The following is a 23,128-nucleotide window of genomic DNA, read 5'->3' as shown; positions in this document are numbered from 1 at the left end:
AAAGACCTTTGGGCTAACTTTTTTTAAATTATTAATGGGCATCTTGTTTTTTTTAATTTTAAATGGACTCTAGAGAGGTTAAAAGGAAACTAGAAGACCAGACCTCAGAGTTCCAAAGTCTCAAAATGCTACAACTGCTGTCACAAACTGGATGAATGTGAAGTATTTTGTTAAAGGAGGATGAAAGCGTAATTAAGGAGCACTATTGGAGTGATTTTGATGGTTATTGGACTCAGGATTAATTCATTTGGATTCCCGCTGTATGAAGAAATTAAAAGGACAAGTGGAAACAATTCACATAGGGATTAAACTTTTTAAAACACATGCTCAAAGTAAGCCGGATTTTGCCTATGTGTGGATTCAAAAGTCGTAAATAATGTACAAAATGGAGGAGACCGATCTGATCGGAGCATCTGTGACAAATAATCCAACTGAAACCGGCATGGACAATGACTATGTTTTAAAAATGCGCTTATCAAAAGCCTGGTTTGGACATTTTACGGGCAGAAGAAACATTTCGAAAGAATTATACATTTCTGTCTTTTTTTGCCTTTAATAGCTACAGTACTAACTTGAATTTTTATTCAAATGAATAATTTTTTTAAAATATTTTATTGTAATGTAGAGACAAGGCTTTTAGTGACAATCATGTATTGCGTTACAATTATATGCTGCTCTACAAGGTAAGTCTTGAGCATTTGAACAAACAATCATTGCTTTCATCCTTCTTGTGACAAGAGTTTCACCAATTAGCCAGAGCTAACCAGTCACGAAATGAGGAGGCCGGTGAATCCAGCCAACTTGAAAACCGATTAAATCATCAACCATTCAGGCAAATACCAATATCACCAACAAGTAAGTTCGCCAGTTTGCTTGTAGTCCTGCCAACAAACCAAACAACCACAGACCCCACCAAGCCAATTGTCCAGCCACGATGTCACCAAATGAGACAATTACTCACCCATCCAGCAAGCCAACCAATTCAAAAACGTGTTACATTTCCAGGTAATGCAAAGTGTTGAAGTGAAGAGTGAGCAAAGGCAAAGGCATGAGATATCTCATCTCACCCTGCCTTGTTCACTATCCAACACTCATTATTTTGTTCTCTCAGAGTCCTTTTCTCTATTGGTTTGTCCTCTGTCTTTCTCATGCCCTCTTGTGTTTGTGTGTGTGTGTGTGTGTGTGTGTGTGTGTGTGTGTGTGTGTGTGTGTGTGTGTGTGTGTGTGTGTGTGTGTGTGTGTGTGTGTGTGTGTGTGTGTGTGTGTGTGTGTGTGTGTGTGTGTGTGTGTGTGTGTGTGTGTGTGTGTGTGTGTGTGTGTGTGTGTGTGTGTGTGCGCAACTCTCTTTGTGTTGCAGGATAGAAGTTTGGTGCAAAGTATTTCTCAGTTTTAAACCGAGACCTCTTACTGTGTTTATCAATTTGTTGTGTGTGTGTGAGAGTGTGTTTCAATGGTGTCCTAATCATCGCGGCTGTATAGAGGGTCTCGGGCAGTCGCAGCATGCCCTCTACCCCTACCGCGGTCCTTATACCTGCAGAGAAAATTGATTTCTGCTTTTCTTTTTTTCCTCGTTTCATTCCTCCACCTCTTTCTCAATACTCCCCTCCATCTTTCTCTTCTTTCCATCAGCTTCCTTCTGCTTTTCTCTACATATATTCACCCATTCTCCGCATCCCTCCAATATAACTACTTTTTCCTGGACTCACTCTCCTTCCCACCCTCCTACTTTAATTTTTTTATATAACTGGTGTCTCAGGCAATGTTATTTTCCAGTTAAGGTCTCATAAAAGAGATTGTCACTCCACTTTTATGCCCTTTTTTTTTAAAACATCAACTCCAGGTTGCCTACACACTTCAATAGAAACAAGAAATCTGCAGTGTTTTGGAAATCAACAGTTAGTGAACAGATGTCAGTAGTCCATATGAAATTAAGTGGAATAACCATCAGAGGACAAGGGGGCTACAACCAAGACAGAACGATTCAACCAGGAGTCATCGCATGTGTTATACAGAAGATAATAGCTTAGAATCATTTGAGAGGAGTCAAGCTGTTAATGGAACCTGCTCGATGGTTCATCTCTCCTCTTCTGTGGGGTTCCTCTATGTTATTTTCTCTTAGACAGCACCTATATACAGTGGCCCTGAAGTGCAAGTCAAAACAACATTTCACAAAACGCTACAGCATTTCATAAAACTCAACTGTTGGGGAAATAATTTGCTTGGGTATTCAACCTTTGACACAGTTCATCATTTTTCACTCTCACTCTCTCCTTTCCCATGGCATAGGTCTACAGCCTTGGGTATTGCTGCTATCTCTTTTAAGGAGGGGCAGCTTGGGCGCATTGTTGTTGCCAGTCTGTGACAGAGCACAAGCCGCCATGAGGTCATTTACTGTTCAGGGACGAAGGTTCCCTGGCGCGCATTCTTTTTCTATGGACGAGAGCTCTAGTTAGATTCAGGGTCCATAATTGTTTAGTCTCACTGATAAAGAATGCTGATTATTACACTCCGAACTAGTTAAAACCTCGAGCTACAGAAAGAGTTCTTCAGAATTGGTTTGGCAACTGCTGTGTCAACTCGTGACACACCACCTGTCTTGTCAACTCTCCGGCCATAACTCCAAATAAACCATCAGTGTTTGACATCGAAGCTCCAACTCTCCTCGTGTCTCTCTGAGTCCTGACTCTCCATTGCTTCAGAAGTTTCCCTTACAAAACTCAACGACATTCAAAAAAACTACAGTAGGGCTGTCAAACGATTAAACATTTTAATCAGATTAATCACAGCTTAAAAATGAATTAATCATGATTAATCACCATTCGAACTATGTCCAAAATATGCAATTTCTTTATTGTTGTGGGAATGGAAAGATAAATGAAAGAAGGAGGATATATCCATTTAACATATAGTAGGCCTATGTATGTATGTTTATTATAACATTGTTCTGTGTGTCAAAATGAAAGACAGCCCACACACCTAGCAATCATCAAACCGTGGGGTCTTATTTCATTACGTGTTGATTTCTATCAACAAGGACGACGACGACGACGACGTTGTGATCAGCTGTTTTAGCGCAGTTCTCCAGTGAAGGGGCCGGGGGGGAGTCTCCCTCCGCAGCTGTTTAGCGTAGTTTTGGCACAATTCCGTTGTACAGACCGACGTTAACAGCAGCCCTGTCTGTGAACACGGAGACCGACTCTGTCGTCCGGTGATCTAACCGCCTTCTGGAAAAGCTTCACAAGTACATCGGTACGCAAATGCGCTTTGTGACACAAGTGACGGTACGCATTTCAGATTACGCACATAACCTGCGTACCAGTTCTCATTCATAACACTCCGTTCGATGTCTCACTATGGGATGCGCGTTATGTGCACCCCTGTACTACAGCAAAAGTATTCTCCGTCGGGACTTCTGCAACAACACCACGCCCTTATCTTGATTCTGATTGCCCAGAAGACATTATCAAAGATGTTCTATTGAGAAGACGATCACTACGTGACAAAAGTTTTCAAAAACGTTTCTAGTCTTCGGTATTTCGAAGTGGCTCCTGAAATCAATCTTACTAACTGCTGTCTGTGCAATTCTTGGCGCGAGTTGGCGGACTTTATTTAGCTTACTTTAACTTCATTTTTCATGGTGGGGCTAAGCCATTTCTTGGTATGGGTGTAGCCTACCCCAGACATACCCTGGCGTTGCCACTGGTGGGATGTATGGGGCGGGCCATTCTGCACAAGCGTTAAATGCGTTAAATATTTTAACGCAATTAATTCAAAAAATTAATTACCGCCGTTAAAGCGATAATTTTGACAGCATTAAAAAAAACACTACAGCATTTCAGAAATTGAGGTGACCTGCCTTTGTGACATGCAACAACATTAACATCAACCTTTCTGTTGGTCGCTTGTTAGCAAACCCTTCACACGATGGCAGAGCGAACATGTACAGGCAGGGCCCATAGTGATAGCCCTATAGTTTAAATCTACTACCCACAAATAAACATATGGACATGGGTTACTATTTAAAAAAAATGGTAAATGTATTTAGGAACCTATCAATGTGATTTTAAGTGGGGGTGGACCTCAAATCCTCTAGGGGGTCCAGGGGCATGCTCCCCCGTTTTTTTATTTTGGAGGTAAATGCATCAATCTGGTGCACTTTGAGGGGAAAATAAAGAGACTAGATCTATGGAAACACCTATATATGAAACAGAACTGTATACATTTCAATAATCATAAAATCATGGCCATAATCAATAACATCCCATTTCCAATATGAAAAAAACACTGAAACTTGTTTATTTATTTATTTTTGGTTCATTTATAGTTGTGAGTGTGTCTGTGCTCCTGAATCAGCCTAACCTGTCTCCCTCCTCTCCCCCTGGTCCTCTTTGAGGCAGCAGCAAAGACTAGTTCTAGCTCTCAACAAGTTTTAAAAGTCTTTTACCTTTTTTCACCTAGTTAACTTTTTATTTGTTATTATTCATGCATATTTTACTAATCACTACCCCCTCAAATGGAAATATATGTTTACATAAATGGTGACCAAACCGTTTGAGACCCACTGAGAACTTAGACTAAGTTAACTATCTAAACACTCAAGAGTCCTTTACCTCACCTGAGCTGAGGTTATCCCGAGCTTGAATGACACACAGAGACCAATCAAGGGCTTTGATTTATGATCTGTATGACAGTGGCCATGTCGGCAGGCCACATCATATAGACAGCCAGTCACCCTGTGTGAGGCAGACCCACATTTGTGCAGTGTTGCGTTCACAATACATTAAAAGAAATAAAAAAATCCTCAGGCCAGCAGGCCACTTAACAGGCCAGGCCATCAGGAAACCTCCCGGTCCTCGGATTTTTTAAATAATAATAAATGGGTCGCAAAATATACTTAGGCGGCCGTTAATATACCTGGGCGGCCTGCCCAAGTAAAGTATATGTGTGTGAAACCCTGAATAATGAAGCTTACTGTTGTATTTTCTCTAAACTATTTTTTTTTTCTTTCTTTCTGTCATTCATGTACAGTATGTATGTTTGTTGTATGCATATATTAAATGTTTTTTGTAAAGTGTCTTAGTACTTAGAAAAGCACTATAACAATGTAAAATGTACTATATTGTGTGTAGTGTCTCAGATAACTGAAACCACCTAAGAAAATCTAATCAAATGTGTTGATGTTTTTGGAAAAAGCTCAACAACAGTTAACACCATTCATTCAGATGATTATTCTTAGTCACAGCAAAGTGAAGGCAGGATGTCTCAGTGCTACAGGGTCTTGTCACAACCTCAGAGAGAAGAGGACATATATATTGCAGGCAGCAACAAAGCTGTAGGGAGACCAAAGGCATACTGCATGAATTAAAGAAGGCCAGGGCCTGTTTGTAGAGGCCATGAAAAGGAAGTGTGAATAGCAATCACTTAGCCTTGGGCCAACATATTGTAGTTCCAATGTATATTTAAGAATTCAGCTGAGATTTTTTTATGTTTAAACAAGATGAGACCACAGGTAGCTCTTCTGATATTCTGTTTTCTTTCATATTATCTGCTTTGTGCCTAACATTGGGATTGACACCTGGGTGAACTCTTTTCATTGTACAAACACAACAACATTGAGACTCTCCTGCTATTGCCAAACCCATCAACAATTAAAGCCCTTTTAAACTACCTTATTCTTGTCATGCAACTGCCTTTAGGCCCTAGCTTACAAAACACACTTGGAAATGTGCATGTCCGATTTGTATTTAGTATACACACAAACTATGATGTGTTTGTTTATCCAATATGAATCTCAACACTAAAATGAGCATTGTAGTTATAAGAAACAGTGCAGGTTGGTTTAAATGCATTAACTAAAAGTGTTCCTATTGATATTTAATGTGATGCCTCTTGAGAGATATCATAGTCTAAAGGCCAATGCCAATGAAAATAAATTAAAATGTGTATGATATCGTGCTAGGAATTGGAGGAAATGTAGGCTAGTTAGCTAGCTAAACGTTTTTCTTTTTTAATGATTGCACAACTAGACCAGATTTCACTCTGCCACAAGAGGGAGCTTCTCTGAATGTCCAAATGGTACATTCCATCGCCCCGAGTTTTCGAATGGTCCAGTTTGTGAAAAGCACTCAATCGCTCAGACTGACTATTTACGAATACCCATAATTAGCATGACCAGTGTCACAAAGGTAGTAAAGACCAAGGAAAGAGTGCCAATCCACCAATGTAAAATCAACGATAGAGAAGGTAAAAATATCATGTTATCAACTACCAATTTTAATTGACTAAAGGTGAGAACCAAAACGATGGGTCTTCTAATGGCCTCCACTGCAGCAAGGGAAAACTGTTAAAGGTACGGAGGAAAGACATTTCCATATAAACGTGTTCTTTTCCCCTTGACCCTCTCCGTCACGCCTTGTTAATGCACTAAAGATGATAAGAACAGCTTATCAGACACACATCCATCACCACTGACAAAGATAAGGCATGGGCAGATGGATGGAGGGCAGGAGGGATGGATTGGTGGGTGCAGGGAGGGCTATAGATGAACAGGTAAGTGGATGCACAGCAGGATATATAAACCATTATAGATACATAGCACAGGGGTATAAAGGTCATTGCCATTATGTGATGGCTTATATAGCGCTATTTTCACAAGAAAGAAAAGTGAGTTATAAGTCAAATTACTGTTCAGAGGTAGATTTATAAATTGTATAGCAAAATAAAACGCTTTAACTACATTGATATACTTATTGCCAGTTTTGAAGGGAACATGTATGCTCCCAGATAACAGTTTTAAAGACGTATTTCACTTTTGTTAATTGGAAGAAAGGGGAAAAAAACACATAACTGGTTTATGTTGAGGAAAGGTTATCCATAACAAAATACATTTTCAAAATCAAGTTGACAATATATATTTGTTGTTTGGGAACTTATTTTTTAGGAGACCGTGCCAATACTAGTTATGGAAAACATGTTAAATGAGCAAAAAGCTGCATATTAAACCCTGCAGTGACTCCAAACAACCCTTTCTCAAAGCCAACTGTGTCAATTACAAAGTATTATTTATCAGCCCCAAATACTTATGATAATTAGGAAATTCTAAGATTTCCAAGGCATATTTTCCCTCCCAAAAGTCAGTCAGTTTGCACCTTTATCTGCTATAACAGAGCTCCTCACTGACACTCCGAATGCACGTCAAACTGATCATCAAAGCGTTGGAAAAAAAGAGTTTCTAGAACTGTTGCAATATTCAATAAACAGCCACAAACACGGTGCCAAATAGTCAACTTCTTCTTAAAATACAGAACTATTGCAAATCACTAGATGCTGATAGCCTTATTATACTCTTTGAGCTTCCGCATCACTTTGATTCAGAGTCGAGCGGTTTATGGCACAAAAACAACTTGTTGGTATCCACATCAGTCATTTTGGTTTGTTGTTCTACCCCCTGCATGCATCTCACAAAGACATCACTGGGAGACTCATATATAGTGAAACACTGATACAATGAGGCTGATGTAAGACTCGACATCCTCCACGGGCTCCTCCTGTGTTGTTTATCCACCCGCCAATAGATCATTGGTGCCTATGTTGTACCTTGTTTCTCCAATAATCTGCTGTCTAACAAGTAACATGTAATGTTGGTAAGCAAGACCAACCAGTGATAGTGATTTAAACAATGTGTAAGCAGCATCGGTGTGAAAGTGAAACAATGTTCCAATTCCTGGAAAGATAACTTATTGGAGAGTATTCCTAATTTATTTTTTGGATCTTGCTTTGATCCACATAAACCTTGACAGCATAAAAACATAACAACAGACAAACAAACCACGTCCAACCTTAAAATACATATCTATAATCAAAGCAATTAGTCAACAATTCATGACTAGATGTTAATATTATATGGCTTAGTTGAATACTCAATTCTGATTGGTCAATTCGGACATTTCATTTGTTGTTAATTCTTGCTTAAGGACTGCCCCTAAGGAGAACAGACCGTTGCTGAGAAGGATTTAGGGATTGATCATGATATTTGTTATTTTAAACTAATGAATTGCCTTGTGGAAAAATTGGAAATCGAATGTTATCGGACGATTAAATGGCCTTTATGAGTAGTTTTTGGGAGCATTCATTTGAGTTAGTATGGCCCTTCTCTACCTCCTAATTGGCTCAGTGAGTTGTGAATAATTTTCTATTACACGGCTTTGTTGAATATTCGATTCTGATTGGTTAATGTGGACATTCATCAGGCTGCTGTTTTTTAAAAGCAGACAATTGCTAAGGACACTGATCAAGGGATTATGTCCAGTCCGCATAAAGAAGTCATATCAGAAAAACACCATGGAATACTTTTTGGATATTCATTTTTATATTTGTGTAGAGCATGAAGCTTTGGATTCATGATGGATAAACTGTCCCCAGTAGGAAAATAAAAACAGCACGCGAGAAGGAAAGAGGCTAAAAGACAGAGCGCTGGACGTCAGAAAAATCAACAGAAGAAGACAGACAGGAAGTAAACAATAAAGGGAACACGGTATGGGCTCAGCTATTGTTTAAAGACTGGTTAATGGAGAACAAACTAGTCACAAATTCCAGTCATATAGGAGAGATGATTCACCTTGGCATAAAATACAGATAATTTAATTATTGAATTCCACAGTAACATTTCTATATGAGGTTACACCCATTTTATATACATGCCTCAGGAAGGTTGAGGCAGCAGCTGAGGTTGCTCTGATGTTTTTTTATATTCTATATGAACCTGTCTTCATTTTCATGTCAGTGTCAGGTGGAAAGGGGACTTCTATCTCAGGGTGCTGACGTGGGCCTACTGTATATGTAAAAGGCAACATACGAAGGTTCCGTGTGTTCTCACTCCCAACTCATTAAAAATGGCAGCTTGGTTAGTGGCCCCGTACGTCAAAATACAGTACTACGTTTCATATGCTCTCTACTTTAAGCTTTTCATGCGTAGGCTTACTCCAGTGAGCGTGAAGATTTTGATGGAGAAAAGGAGGAAGTCTTGTGACAAAGTATAAAGAGTGTCATAGTCAGGATGTTGGGAGATAGATGGACGGGTTAAAAAAGCAAGGGGCTTTCGTCAAAGATAATGCTGTTCATGCCATGTGAAAACAAAAGTTAACATGAATATTAGCCAAAAAACAATATATAATAATACTAATTTATGTAGCGTAAATAACCTGTACATAACTTAAGTTATCAGAAATTGGTTAAGGAAAAGCTTTTATCTTTCCCACCCCAGGGCAATTCACGTTGTTACAGCAAAGGGGAACAGCGCAGAACAAATGGGAATTACATTATGGATAACAAGTATGCAAAATGTATGGTTATTGAAGTAGATAGTTGTAATATCAAGAATAACAGTACTAAACTGAACAAAATTGTGAATTGCACTAGAGCAGTAGTATTGCACAATTTACAGGCTGTGACATAAACTTCATAATTGCTTAAACCCAAATCATGATTTTTGGCTAAGTCTAACCAAAAGTTGTGTTTAAATGTGCAAACCTTTACCACATGTTAAAGACTATCGGACCACCCTGTCCGTACAAAATGCGTGACAAAGGTATCGCCAAGGGGCTTTAACCAAGTGTCAGTTTACGAGTTGGGAGTAAAAACGTGTTTCATTGTCACAGCGACAACAATTTACATGAGCTTGAGGGCAATAAATACATTAAAAGGTTAATTCTCCAAATGTCTTTCTATGCATGGTGAAACATTCTACATACAACCTTCTAGTAATATTATATGATCCAGTCGTTGCTCCCTGCTAGGATAGTGCCTGTGTGTGTGTGTGTGTGTGTGTGTGTGTGTGTGTGTGTGTGTGTGTGTGTGTGTGTGTGTGTGTGTGTGTGTGTGTGTGTGTGTGTGTGTGTGTGTGTGTGTGTGTGTGTGTGTGTGTTAATAAGAGACCCTGAGACAATGACAGACACCAAGCCCTAATTAGGTTGTCATGCTGAGAGAGCGAGGGAAAAAGGAGAAAGAGAGAGCTTATTAGGGAGGAAAGGTGTCAAACTTTGGCAGGAAAAGGAGGTGGGTGGAGAGCAACGGAGGGGGAAGATGAGGGGATGAGGGAGAGGGCGATGAGGGGAGGTAAAGTGAATCTGGTGCAGATAAAAACAGGAGACGGGGGAGAGGGAGCAAATGGAGGAAGATGGAACAGGAACTAGAAGAAGAAGAGATGGAGGAGGAAGAGGTGTTGGAGATGGAGGCAGCTGGAGAGATTAAAGGACGTTGAAGGTGGTGAAGGTGTGCAGAGGAGGGAGGCAAACAGGATCAAGTAGAGAGGGGAGGTGAAGATTTGTGACACAAAGGAGAGATGTTTTTCCGAAAAGTGAATGATGGTAAATGACCTCCAATGTTGATCAATTAAAGAATTCTGTTTACTAAATGTTGGGTCTTGCTTTCAGTATTGTTTCGACTGGTAAACCCATTAGTTATGAAAGCTCACCAAAATAATTGTTGATGAGATTTTTGAAAATAAATTAGAATATCTAGACGTAACATATTGACCTTTAAAACACTTTTTTTTTTAAAAAGGGCCACTTCAACTTAGCCATGTAATAAGAAATCCTAATGACCAATTGAAACAATTAGGTACAGTAGGGCCATACCAACTCAAATGAATGCTTCCAAAAATGTTTGATAATGACCATTTAATCATTCCAAAAAATATCCGGAAGAGGAATGTTACCTTTAAGCATATTAATTACATTAAAACAACAACAACCATGCCTCATCATTACTACAAAATAAGCCAGGACATGATCTTGTCCCTATGGATATTGGCTGACAGGAGGCCACATATTTACTTTATACAGATTTACAAGAGGGCATATTTTAAGTTAGTTCATTATGCACAGACACACCATCCGCTTGTAGGTAAACAACACTGTAAGCTCTGTTCTGGGCTATAAAGCCAACCGGTACACAACTTGATACCCCACCACCCCCACCACCACCAACCTAATATCAAACAAATGTACACACACACAAACACACCCGCTACACATTACAAGGACTCGGGCCAAATTCTGCTGTAGTGCCAACAGTAAATAAATATTCAATTGACTGAACTGGCAGCATTCCATGATATATGCAAGTGCACACACACACACACACACACACACACACACACACACACACACACACACACACACACACACACACACACACACACACACACACACACACACACACACACACACACACACACACACACACACACACACACACACACACACACACACACACACACACACACACACGATCTGCAATACCTCTAGTGAAAGTTTTAAATATTGTAAACAAATGTAATAATGATAATACAGTTTTGACTTAGTTTACTGACTTTTTATTATTTATACTAAGAATCCAAATGTACAGTATATTGTATGGTAAAAATCTTTAAATTATTTAGATACCAAAGATTTTGAACCAGATACCAAAGTTGGCAATAAACTTGATTCTGGTGATAAAATATTGGCATTTTTTAAACACTATTCAGTTGTGATTTGTAATATTGATAACCTTGGCAAGGTTGACTTTCTTCAAGCGACCTCAAATAAAATCGAAAATAGTGCTGGAATGGGACCGGAGAGCTTGCTGACATTTGAAGATTATGAAGTTGTTAGTCTGTTTCATAATTGCAATTGTTTGTCATTATATATGAAAAGAATAGGTTAGCTAGCCATCTAACCAAAGATCTGCAATAATATTGGAAGATGTCATGTGATCCCATTGTTAACATAAGCCAATAAAACTTCAATTTTAGATATGTTTCCAGTGACAGTTTGCCAACTTTATAATCCCCCAGCGCCAACAAGCTCTCCGGTCCCAGCGAGGTGCATCACTTTTGTGTTTGCCCTTTTCAGTTGATGTACAGAGCTTTTGAAACTGCAGCACGTTTCTCCTAATATAAATGTTTAGGGCAGTTGTAACGTTGTCCAAATATCTGAAATTGTGATGTTACCTTAGTACACAGGTGTAGAATCCATTGTCTTCCATTTCAGCAGATCTGAACCAGATCGAGTCGTCTTCTTTACTCAGTCTATGACCAGAGAAGATGATAGGCTCCTAAAGGACCCAGTACAAAGTCAGTGTTAGAGCAATAATTATGGCTGTCATTTAAATATAAGAGTCATTTAAATAAGGAGACATACATTCCCTCTTCCCTTAAGGCAGTGGTTCTCAAACGGGGGTGAGCGGACCCCTAGGAGTACGTTGGACTACTGCATGGGGTACGTGGGATTTATTTTATGTTAATGAAATGTAAGTAATGCATTTAAAAAAACTACTAATAGTGATTAACTACTTTATTCCAAAGTGTAAAGTAATTCTGGATAATACAATGGGAAAAAGAAACGGGGTGCTCTCTTTTCCTCTCCCTCTCCTGACAGCCCGTCAGTCTCGTGCAGCTCGCTGAACCTGTAATAAGTGAGTGACCCGACAGTAAAGAATAAATATATTTCTTATAACTAGTTTAGCTAGTTCCAGAGTAGATGAACTAGCTAAGTGTGTTAGGTCTAACTCTTAGTGTATTTTTGCTCCGACTGAACGGTCCGTCACAGCGGCGGAGCTGTGATCCGGGAGAGCTGCGTGTTCTCCGTCAGCAGCAGCTGATCTGATCTCTGATCCCTCTCTCGCGTCCGGTTATACTTCACTCGCGTGTATGTCCAAATTTATCCGATCTAGTTAGTTCTAGTTAATGATATGACTGCCTGCTTATCAAAGGACCTAAAGCAGGGGTTTTCAAAGTGTGGCAAGGTGAGCCTTCCCTCAGAGAACATAAGAACAGCCGCGCCCCCCATCCCAATTATTATTGCTATTATTATTATTATTATTATTATTATTGTTGTTGCTATAATGCAGGGGTATTCAATTGCATTTCAAAGAGGTCCAGTAAGAGAAAATGTCATTAAATGCTCTGTTTTCACTGTCTACCTTTCTCTTTTTTGAGCACGACATTTTGAAATTACTTTTTTTTTTACATTTTCAACATTGTGGATGAGTCCTTATGCTCCCGGCAACACACTGAACGTCAACTTTGCCTCCTTATTACACTCGCCCCTGCGTCTTTGATGCGCACAGGCGGATGATGCGGGGATGCAATGTAGACACGAATAAACGCAGATCATCCAGAGGGCTGCAGCCTTGACCGGTAGGTACTTGCTTTTGATCAAAGTCAAAGTGAAAACCCGCACTCACACAGGTAGGTGGAGGGGCGAACTGGGACTAAAAATCAGCCCTGGAATCTCACCCAGCCCACACAAATTGGTAGAGTGAACTGTCAACGGGGGAGGGGAGGAGCCTCACTGCGCGGAAACGGCCCGCTGAACAGACCTCTGTCGCCTGTCAGCGCAACCTAAATGATGCCGTTTAAAAACCTACAAAATAAAGGGCGTTGACGACCGGGCGTTCTGGGATTCTCCAGAACACACAGATGGCCAGTCCGCCCCTGGGAGGAGGTGAAGGGAAAGAGCACTTTTACAGCCTTTTTGGCGAGGTCTCTACAGACAGCAAAAAGTGTGCAAGTGACACTTTACTCGTCTTTTTCTCGCTATTCTTTTCTCACGCTGCGCCTCCCCTGAAGTGCTCTGGCGCCCCCTCAGGGAGGGGCGAATCCACACTTTAAAAACCGCTAACCTAAACAATAAGCTTTGCTTGGCAACGGCTTGTGGCTGCAAAGTATAGCGCAGCATTATGCATATGTTTATATGAGGGGTCAAAATCCCATGCTCATAAAATGCTTCAAAACGCGAAGTGTAATAACTGCAGTTGCCTCGCTGTCAGAATGACAAAGATCCTCAGTGAAGCACAAGCCCATGTTTCTCACTAAATTGTAAATACAACCTATTAAAAAGATCAGTTCAATGCAATTAATGTCGTCTTAGTGTTATTGCTTGATGTTAAAATTGGTTTGTCATGAATTTAGTGATGGATTGTAAACATTTGAAATGTAGCATTTAAGTGTTTCTCAGTTACAAGGTTGTCGTTTTAATAAATCAGACACTGATGGTGCAGCGCTGTACTGTACCTCTTTATATAGGCATTTCTTCCTTAACAAATAGTTTTTGCGCTGATCAGGGGGCACTTGGCTGAATTTTTTTTCTCCAAATGGGGTACATCGGGGGCACTGCCTTACGGTATAGATAATATAATTAGAATGTTATAGAGCAGCAAGGCAGAACATTAAATGTAAATGCTCCGAATATGTGTTGCATTAAAGTGCTACCCAGAGGATTATGTGGAGACGTACAGTAAATTACATGTATCATCAAGTCTAAATGTAATCCAGCTAAATCCTGTTTTACCATTCAGATATAACCCACAGTGCAAGGAAAAGGGAACAGCGTTGTTTTATTAGAGCAGGGGTGCCCACACTTTTTCAGCTTGGGAGCTACTTTTAAAATGACCAAGCCCAAATGATCTACCTACAGGGCCGCCCCTGCCCAATCTGTCAATCTGTGTCACGAGTGTGGGGGGGGGGGAGTGCTAGTGGACTAAACGGCGGATAAACTGTGGCGCGCTTACAATAATTGCGCCGCGTAAATGCATAATAGTGCACGTTTTTTTGCGCTTCAGATGAGGAGGTGAGGCCCCCTCATAACTGCATGAACCCGTATGGCACAATACAACTAAGACTGGCTTATCTGTACGTCAATCAAGTGGCAAATGCCATAGTAAGGATGGATGATGATTGTTGTTTGTTTACTTTCTTTTTTTTCCAATGCCATGCGATCTAGCCACACTACCTTTGCGATTGACCCCTGTATTAGAGCATGTAGGGCCACTGTGTGATTTATCAGTCCCTCTTGTTTCTGTCTATTTTGTATTACTCAAACACAAGCAAGCCCACACAAATAGAGTTCTCATTCATAACACTCCGTTCGATGTCTAACTATGGGATGCGCCTCAACGCGTATGCAAACAGAAGCATCAATCTCATTATGACAATCCTGATTGGCTGGTGATCTTGACGTCTACGTCAGGGAATCCACCCACCCTATAAGTAGCTTGCGCTACGTCGCAACGTCATTCAAACACCTCTTCTCGCTTCATAGCACATCTCGAATATCAGTCGCCGGGTTAGCTTAACGGTTCACAGACTGAACCCAAGCTAACATTCGGTCTACGGGCGCTTGCCGGTTACTTTTTTGCTTTGCAGAAGAATTGAACAAATATTAACACACCAGTTAATATTGTAATCTGCCCCGCCGTTTTTTCTTTCGAAATAACGGTAAGGTTTGATTTTTTTCTTCAAACAGTAACATACCTGTTGCTAGTTTATCCCTCTGCGCCGACACCACGGCGAGCGAGGACGGACTCTTCTCTCCCTCACACCAGAGGAGACGGAGATAAGAAAGATATTAACACCCCAGTTAATCTTTTTTAAAGAAAAATCTACCCCGTCGTTTTTTCCTTTCGGAATAACGATAAGGTTGGATGTTTTTCGGTAACATACCTGTTACTAGCTTGTCCCTCCGTGCCGACACCCCGGCAAATGAGGATGGACCCTTCTCTCCCTCACACCAGAGGAGTCGGAGGCTCGGAGGCTCGGCTCTGCGGCTGCGAGTTTAAGATCTCGGGCACGGACTCACACCAGGTCTGCTCGTCCTGCCTTGGGCTGGAACACGCCCAGGAAGCTATCGATACCCCCGGTTCGTGTGGGCATTGTGCCCGCTTCACCATCAAGAGCCTCCGCCGACGGCTAGCGCGCCAAGTTAGCCTGTCGGGACAGGACACCTTCATGCCTGTTGATTCGCCGGCTGGCAATCGGGACATGGTGGCGACTGCCGCGGAGTTTGAGCCCCGCGCTGTGTCAGGCTGGGGTTCAACAACGGCGGTAGCCGCGGAATCGGAGCCCCGCGCCGTGTCAGGCTGGGCCCGGTGGCGGCAAGAGCCGCGAGAGCAGAGCCCCGCGCTGTGTCAAGCTGGGGCTCCAAACTGGACCTCACCGTGGTTCCACCTGCGGAGGATGTCTTAGAGCTGGATTATATGGAGGAGGATGAAGAGGATGCCTCTGAGTTCCTCTTATCCATTTTTCATCTGCCCAAGCTGCCAAGCCAGAGGCGATGTCCGCTCCCCCGGGCGAAAGCACACCAGCTTCGCCCTGCCTCAGTATGGACTTGCAGGCCGTGTGTCAACGCGCTGCGTCCAGGCTGGACATCCCATGGCCTGAAGTGGCCAAGGAGACCTCCAGATCTCGCTACGAGGGGAAAAACTTGCCCCAAGCAGCGAGGATGAAGAGGCAGCTTCTCCCAGTCTTTCCAGAGATGCTGGACGAGGGAGCGGTCTCGTGGAGAGACCGCCCTTTCAGCAACAAGGCCCCAAACCAGGGTGCCTCCTCTTTGGACTGTAACGGCATGGAGAAGCTCGGCCTGCTCCGCATGCCGCCCATGGAGCCGCTGGTGGCAGCCCACCTCCAATCGCGGCTGGCTTCGGCACCGAGCAGGAACCCCACGCTACCGGCAAAGGCAGACCGCTTCCAGTCAGAAATGACCGAACGAGCCTTTAAAGCCGTAGCTTTTTTTACCAGCTCTGCGAGGACATGACGAACAAACCTGAGCCTGCCATGTGGGACGAAATCGCAGCGAACACGGACATTTGCCTCCATGTGCAGCGCTGTGCAGTCCAAGCCACCAATGGTGGTACAGGAGAGAGCCAGGTGGCTTAACCTGACGAACCTTCCAGACCGGGAAAAAGAGGACGTCTTGGACATGCCTATTGTTCCCGAGGGAATATTTGGCTCCGCTCTAGCTTCGATGCAGCAGCGGTGTGAATCCAAAAAGAAGGAGGATGAGGCTCTCCAGCTTTGTCTTCCCAGAAGGGTCCAGCCGCCGCCTTCAACGGCCCCGCGGCAGTCCTTCGGTCAGGCTGCCTCACGTCCTGCCCGTTTCAAGATCCCGAAACAGCAGAGGCCACAGCCCGCCCCGGGTCTGCAGCCCAGACCCGAGGCGAGGACGAGCTGGCCAAGAAAGTCTCCGGTTCCGGCAGCAGCCGCTCAGGCACAGCCGGTCCAGACTTTCAGCCACCAGACGAGGAAGAAGAAAAGGGCGGCCTGACAGCCTCCTCTCCTCTCCTCGATAAAAGAGCTGGAAGTTCCCTGTTCTCCAGCTCCAGAATACGTTCCAGTGTTAGATGCTCATGTGTTTCCGGAGTGCAACCATGACCCCATCTTCCCGCCGCCTCGAGTGATGTCAGAACGTCATCCTCAAGTTCGCGCCATGAGGGAAATGGACTTAACATCAAAGACAGCAAGCTCCGCTGCTCGTTTAAGTCACACAAACACATGTCATCACTATTGTTTCTTAATAAATAATTTTCCACTGTCGTTTCCAGGCTTAAAGCCAAGGGCGCAGTCGATAAAAATGAAAAGAAAAACAATAAAAAGAATAAACAGTCTGACGTCTACCCCCCTTCTAAGAGTGGCTGCTGCCTCTCTCAGAAGACGGACGATGGACGGGGCTGTGAAGGCATCACCGCCACGCGCATGCGCATTGTCGACCGGGGTTGTCAACCTGGGGTACCACCGTGTTCAGACACTAGAGGGCCCCATAACACAACAAATAAAGACACAGAGGGCATACGACAGGGATGTGACATCTCCACTCGCTTTGAGAAGAGAAAAGTGGGGGATGCTCACAGATTCTGCTTGGGTTTTCAAGACAATAACACGGGGTTACAGACTCCAATTCGCTGTCACCCCCCCTCACTTTTCGGGCATTCTGCATTCGCAAGCCCGGGGAGAGTCGGCCCATATTCTGGAGCAAGAGATTCTCTCGCTACTAGAAAAGAAGGCTATATCTATAATACCCTCCGAACAGAGTCAGAGCGGCTTTTATTCGTTCCCAAAGGGGGAGGGAACGGAATTCGGCCTATACTAGATTTGAGGGCTCTGAACAAATATCTCAAAAGATACATATTCAGAATGCTCACTCACACATCTCTGTTGCATCTCGTGCGCCAAAACAATTGGCTCACATCAGTCGACCTGAAAGATGCGTATTTCCACATCCCAGTATATTATCCACACAGGAAATATCTGAGGTTCGCCTTTCAGGGTGTCTGTTACGAGTACAGAGTACTTCCCTTCGGTCTGTCTCTCAGCCCACGAGTGTTTGTACGGTGTACGGAAGCCGCCATAGCCCCGTTAAGGCAACAGGGTATTCGCCTGGCAACTTATCTGGACGACTGGCTGCTTCTCGCACAGTCGGAGCAAGAGGCTATTACGCAGACGAATGTCCTCGTAAAACACCTGCTCGACCTGGGTTTCGTAATAAAGACAGAAAAGAGCATGTTGTCCCCAGCCCAGACTGTACTCTTCCTGGGCCTACGCCTGAATTCGGTGCCCTTTACAGCCCGCCTGTCAGCAGAGAGAGTGAAAGCCTTCAGGGCTTGCCTCGCTCATTTCCAGCCACACAGATCATGTCTGCGGTTACTGGGGCTCAGGGTGTCAGCCATCCTGGTGGTACGACATGAGGGAGTTTGAGCGCTGGGTAGCTGCCCTCAGACTGGACCCCGTGCGTCATGGCGCGCGGAGAGTGATGGTCACTATGAAATGCGTAATGGCACTGCGCCACTGGCTGCACCCGACTTTTCTAGTACGGGGCGTGCCTATGGGTGCTGTCCTATCGCGGAAGGTGGTCACCACAGACGCATGTCTGACGGGCTTGGGGGGTACGAAGGTCAACCTGTGAGGGGTCTCTGGAGCAGAGACCTCCAACGGTCACACATAAATTATCTGGAGCTTTTAGCGGTGTTCCTCACCCTGAAACGCTTTCTGCCTTTTCTCAGAGGACATCATGTCCTCGTGAGGACAGACAACAAGACCACAATATCGTATATAAACCGCCAAGGGGGTTTGCGTTCTCTCCAGTTACACATGCTGGCACGCAAACTGATCTTATGGAGCTGCGGACGTCTCCTCTCTCTGAGAGTGACGCACGTACCAGGAGTGATGAACCTCGGGGCAGATCTGCTGTCCAGAGGTACACCACTATATGCAGACTGGACTCTACATCCAATAATTGTGAGTCAGCTGTGGGTGCGTTACGGCCGGGCCGCGGTGGATCTGTTCGCATCAAAAGAAAACGCTCAATGTCAGCTGTTCTTTTCAATGCGCGATTTACACGCACCGTTAGGCGTGGACGCGCTCGCGCACGTTTGGCCTCCGGTCCTTTTGTACGCGTTCCCACCCCTGGCTCTGATACCCCCAACTCTGGCCAGAGTGAGAGAACAACGCCACACACTGATCCTAATAGCTCCACACTGGCTTGCAATGTACTGGCTGGCGGAGATATATCAGCTGCTGTGCGGGCAGCCGTGGCAGCTCCCACTACGCAGGGGCATACTGTCTCAGGCGGGGGGGACGATCTTTCACCCACACCCAGTGCGCCTGGCCCTATGGGCCTGGCCCGTGAGTGGTATAACCTGAATACAGTGGGACTCCCTCAGAAGGTGATAAACACTATTCAGAGTGCAAGAGCTTCCTCCACCAGGTCCCTCTATGACTGTAAGTGGAGGGTGTTTGAGGAGTGGTGCCTTCAAAAAGGACACATCTCTTTTCAATGTCCTGTCGGGGTGATTCTATCATTTCTACAGGACCTGATTGATAAACACAGAGCTTTCTCTACGATCAAAGTGTACCTGGCTTCTATTGCTGCATGCCATGTGGGCTTTGAGCGAAAGACGGCTAGCCACCATCCCTTGTTCTGCTGTTTTATGAAAGGGGCTCGCAGGTACCTCCCTATTTCCAGGTCACTGGTGCCCTTATGGGACTTGGCAGTGGTTTTAGATGGGCTCACTCGACCTCCATTTGAACCCCTGGAAGAAGCTGACATGAAACACCTGTCACTGAAGACAGTGTTGTTACTGGCTCTGGCATCTGCCAAGCGAGTTAGTGACATTCATGCGCTCTCTGTACATCCTTCATGCACTCAGTTTGCCCCCGGGGCAAACAAGAGTGTTGCTGAAGCCCAACCCTGCCTTTGTACCTAAGGTGGTTGGCTCATGTACCCCCATTGACATTGAGGCATTTCCTCCGCCGCTGTGTTCCTCTGAGGAACAGCGGCCGAGTTTGCTGTGCCCAGTCCGTGCTTTACGCACTTATATGGACAGGTCAAAAGAGTTTCGATGCAATGACCAACTCTTTGTATCCTGGGCTAACCCTCATAAGGGCAAGCCCGTTACCAGGCAACGGCTCTCCCACTGGATTGTGGAAGCGATTGCTCTGGCTTATATGAGTCAGGGTTTGCAGGCACCAACGGGTTCGCGTGCTCATTCTACTCGTGGACTGGCTACATCCTGGGCTTTGTTCAAGGGTGTTTCCATCCAAGACATTTTTGCAGCAGCGAGCTGGTCCTCACCGCTCACTTTTGTCCGCTTTTACAGGCTAGATGTCTCTGCTCCAAGTGTGGCCCGCGCAGTGCTGGGCCCCGTGTTGAGACAGGGTTCTACCTGTTAAGTTCTGGTTGTTTTGGTGATTTTCGAGATAAGCATGTCTAGCAATACGGGAGTTTCAATATCCCATAGTGAGACATCGAACGGAGTGTTATGAACAGTGTTGTGCTAGTTACTGAAAAACCAGTGGCTAGCAGTCCCTCGGTTAAAATCCAGCCGCTGTTGCTTAGGTGGAGGTGGATGAGTCTGGGTCTGTGGTCTTAGCTAGGCTACTAGCTTCGTCCCAGCATGTTGTTTCTGCAGATGTTTCAACAGATTTGAATTGCTGTTTAGGGCAGTAGATAGGATCTTTAACCCGCTAAGACACAACTTACATTTAACTAAAACGTTATTTTCTTTGTGCTCTACAAAAGTGAAATAGTGAGAATATCTCTGTTGTATATAAAAGACTATGGACTACGACATTTAGGTTGACCGTTTATTGAACACGTTGTTGCATACGCTCCCATGACAACACCACAACAACACAACTGTATGCGGTTCACACATCCCAAAACTCCCGGTGCCATCTTAAAGGCACAGTCACACCTGATGTGACACATACATAACAATCTCCAGGCGGAAAAACTCTACTTGAGCTCCGCTGCCGCCATGATAGTCTTGTTAGTAAACACAAACACGCCCACAGCGCGTCTCCGCATGTGACACAGGAAGTATCTAAGTACATTTACTCAAGTACTGTACTTAAGTACAGTTCTCATCTCTGTTCGCCTCGCTGTTGGCACCGCTCACCAACGTCTGGGAGCCGAGACTATATACAAAAAATTACGGAGTAACGCACCATGTAGTAACGGTAACTGAGTTACTGAATTAAAAAAATAACGCTTTAGAGTACTAGTTACTGCCAAAAATAACGGTGTTACAGTAACACGTTACTTTGTAACGCGTTAGTCCCAACACTGGTTATGAATGAGAACTATAGGTTACTTACGTAACCCCAGTTCTCAGAGTAACATGAAGTGAGATGTCTCACCAGACGGCCCTTCTTGCTAAGGCGAAGCGAGAAGAGGTGCTTATTTTGAATGACGTTGCAACGTAGCGCAAGCTACTTAAAGGCTGGGTGGATTCCCTGACGTAGACGTCAAGATCACCAGCCAATCAGGATTGGCGTAATGAGATTGATGCTTCTGTTTGCATACGCGTTGAGGCACATCCCATAGTGAGACATCTCACTTCATGTTACTCTGAGAACTGGGGTTACGTAAGTAACCTATAGATTGTTGACGTGCAGTCGTGTTTCACACTCTGATCTTTACAATGTAGAAAATATTCCAATTTTGTATAGTTTGTAAACATGGTATGCTAGTGTCTGGAGGTACTTCCCCTGTCTCTTAAATTGCATCCATGTTTCACCCACCATCAAAAGGGGGAGGAAACAGGGAAATATGTTTTAAGAGCAATGAAACGTAATTTCCTCTGAATGGTCACATTATCAATGGTCAGGCTTTGAAAGGTATAGAGACTTCTGAAAAATGTTGTGTGTGAACATATGCAATATGCTAATATTAATAAGGTTAAACTGTCAGCGCAGCAGGTTTCTCTTTTTAGCTTGTTTCCTTTTCAAAGAGGACACATTTTCAGGTTCAGATTTGCATTGTCTCTCCTGTGGCATGTCTCCATGCTTTAATGTTCAAAAAGCTCTTTATTTTTCTCATACAGCACCTCTTTTCACCCGTCTTTTGACGTACAATGTGTTGAGGCACTATAGCCAATAGAAGCGTGAGTGTTAGATAGTGATGTCACTATGTTATGGTAATAAACAAAGGAGTCCAATGGAGGTGTTTCAGTTAGGGCGGAGGAGTGTGTGGGAGAGAAACTCCCTCTTGAGGGAACACAGTGACCTCTATATAACACACTACAGGAAAGGGACAACCCCTAAAAAGCATAATAGGGGCCCTCTTAATATCTGGGCTAATTAGTACAGTATACATGCAGTATCCCAGTTTCTCACAGAGTAGTCCACCATTTTAACAGTTAACATATAATAACATACACCACATAAATAATTGTACAAACATGTTCATTGGAAACTCCAAAAATGAGTAATTCAGGTTACATTTGTATTGACTTAAATGTAGGAGACTTTTTCTGCTCGACAGTTTATTTCGATGACTGCAAAAATCTCCAGGAAGATGGCCTACAATTCCACATCTCAGCTATATAACCAAAATGATTTATGTTTCTATTGATTTGTTTTTATTCTCTGTTTTCAGCAGTACAACTGAAATATGATACTGATTTGATCTTCATGAAACTTGGTGAAAGAATGCGGCATGGGCAAAGTAATATGAAGTAACATTTAGGAGTCGGGAACGGATGGTTCCCTTATTCAAATGCTCCTGTTCTTTCCAAATGCGCTTCTAGTTCCACGTGCTCTTACCTCTGCATCTCCTTTGTTCTTGTACCAGATGAGGCGCAGTTTGGCGTTGGTGGCCATGGTGTAGTTGGTTCGGATGTAGCTGTAGAACAAGGCACATTTCAACCGAAGAGGTTCCCCGGCCAGAACATGGTACTGCTTCAGATCCACCGACCAGTCTATGCATCCATCCACTGTGAGGAAAGAAAAGAACAGACAAAGAAATATTAAGAATGTGGGGATGAATATACCGTATATATTCCATCATTGAGTGAGATGACTCAGAGTACA

At 43.6% G+C, this 23,128-nt stretch overlaps 1 protein-coding gene across 8 annotated transcripts in view; it reads right to left on the bottom strand.

Moving 5' to 3' along the window:
- The window catches only part of il1rapl2 (interleukin 1 receptor accessory protein-like 2), a 565,814-nt gene that overhangs the window by 203,337 nt on the left and 339,349 nt on the right, over positions 1-23,128 (bottom strand). For 7 of the 8 annotated variants that reach the window (XM_079670815.1, XM_079670817.1, XM_079670818.1 and 4 more), the window contains exons 3-4: positions 22,862-23,031; positions 11,993-12,096 (exon numbers count right to left, since the gene is read on the bottom strand). In XM_079670815.1, the coding sequence (XP_079526941.1) occupies positions 11,993-12,096; positions 22,862-23,031 (274 nt within the window). Of the gene's footprint in view, positions 1-961; positions 1,074-11,992; positions 12,097-22,861; positions 23,032-23,128 lie in introns of those variants that run through there. The other variant, XM_079670822.1, reaches the window with a different exon arrangement.

This window comes from Notothenia rossii (genome assembly GCF_949606895.1).
Source record: "Notothenia rossii genome assembly, chromosome: 3".
Classification (NCBI taxonomy): domain Eukaryota; kingdom Metazoa; phylum Chordata; class Actinopteri; order Perciformes; family Nototheniidae; genus Notothenia; species Notothenia rossii.
The sequence above is the reverse complement of the archived record's forward strand: the minus strand, read 5'-3'. Positions and strand labels throughout refer to the sequence as shown.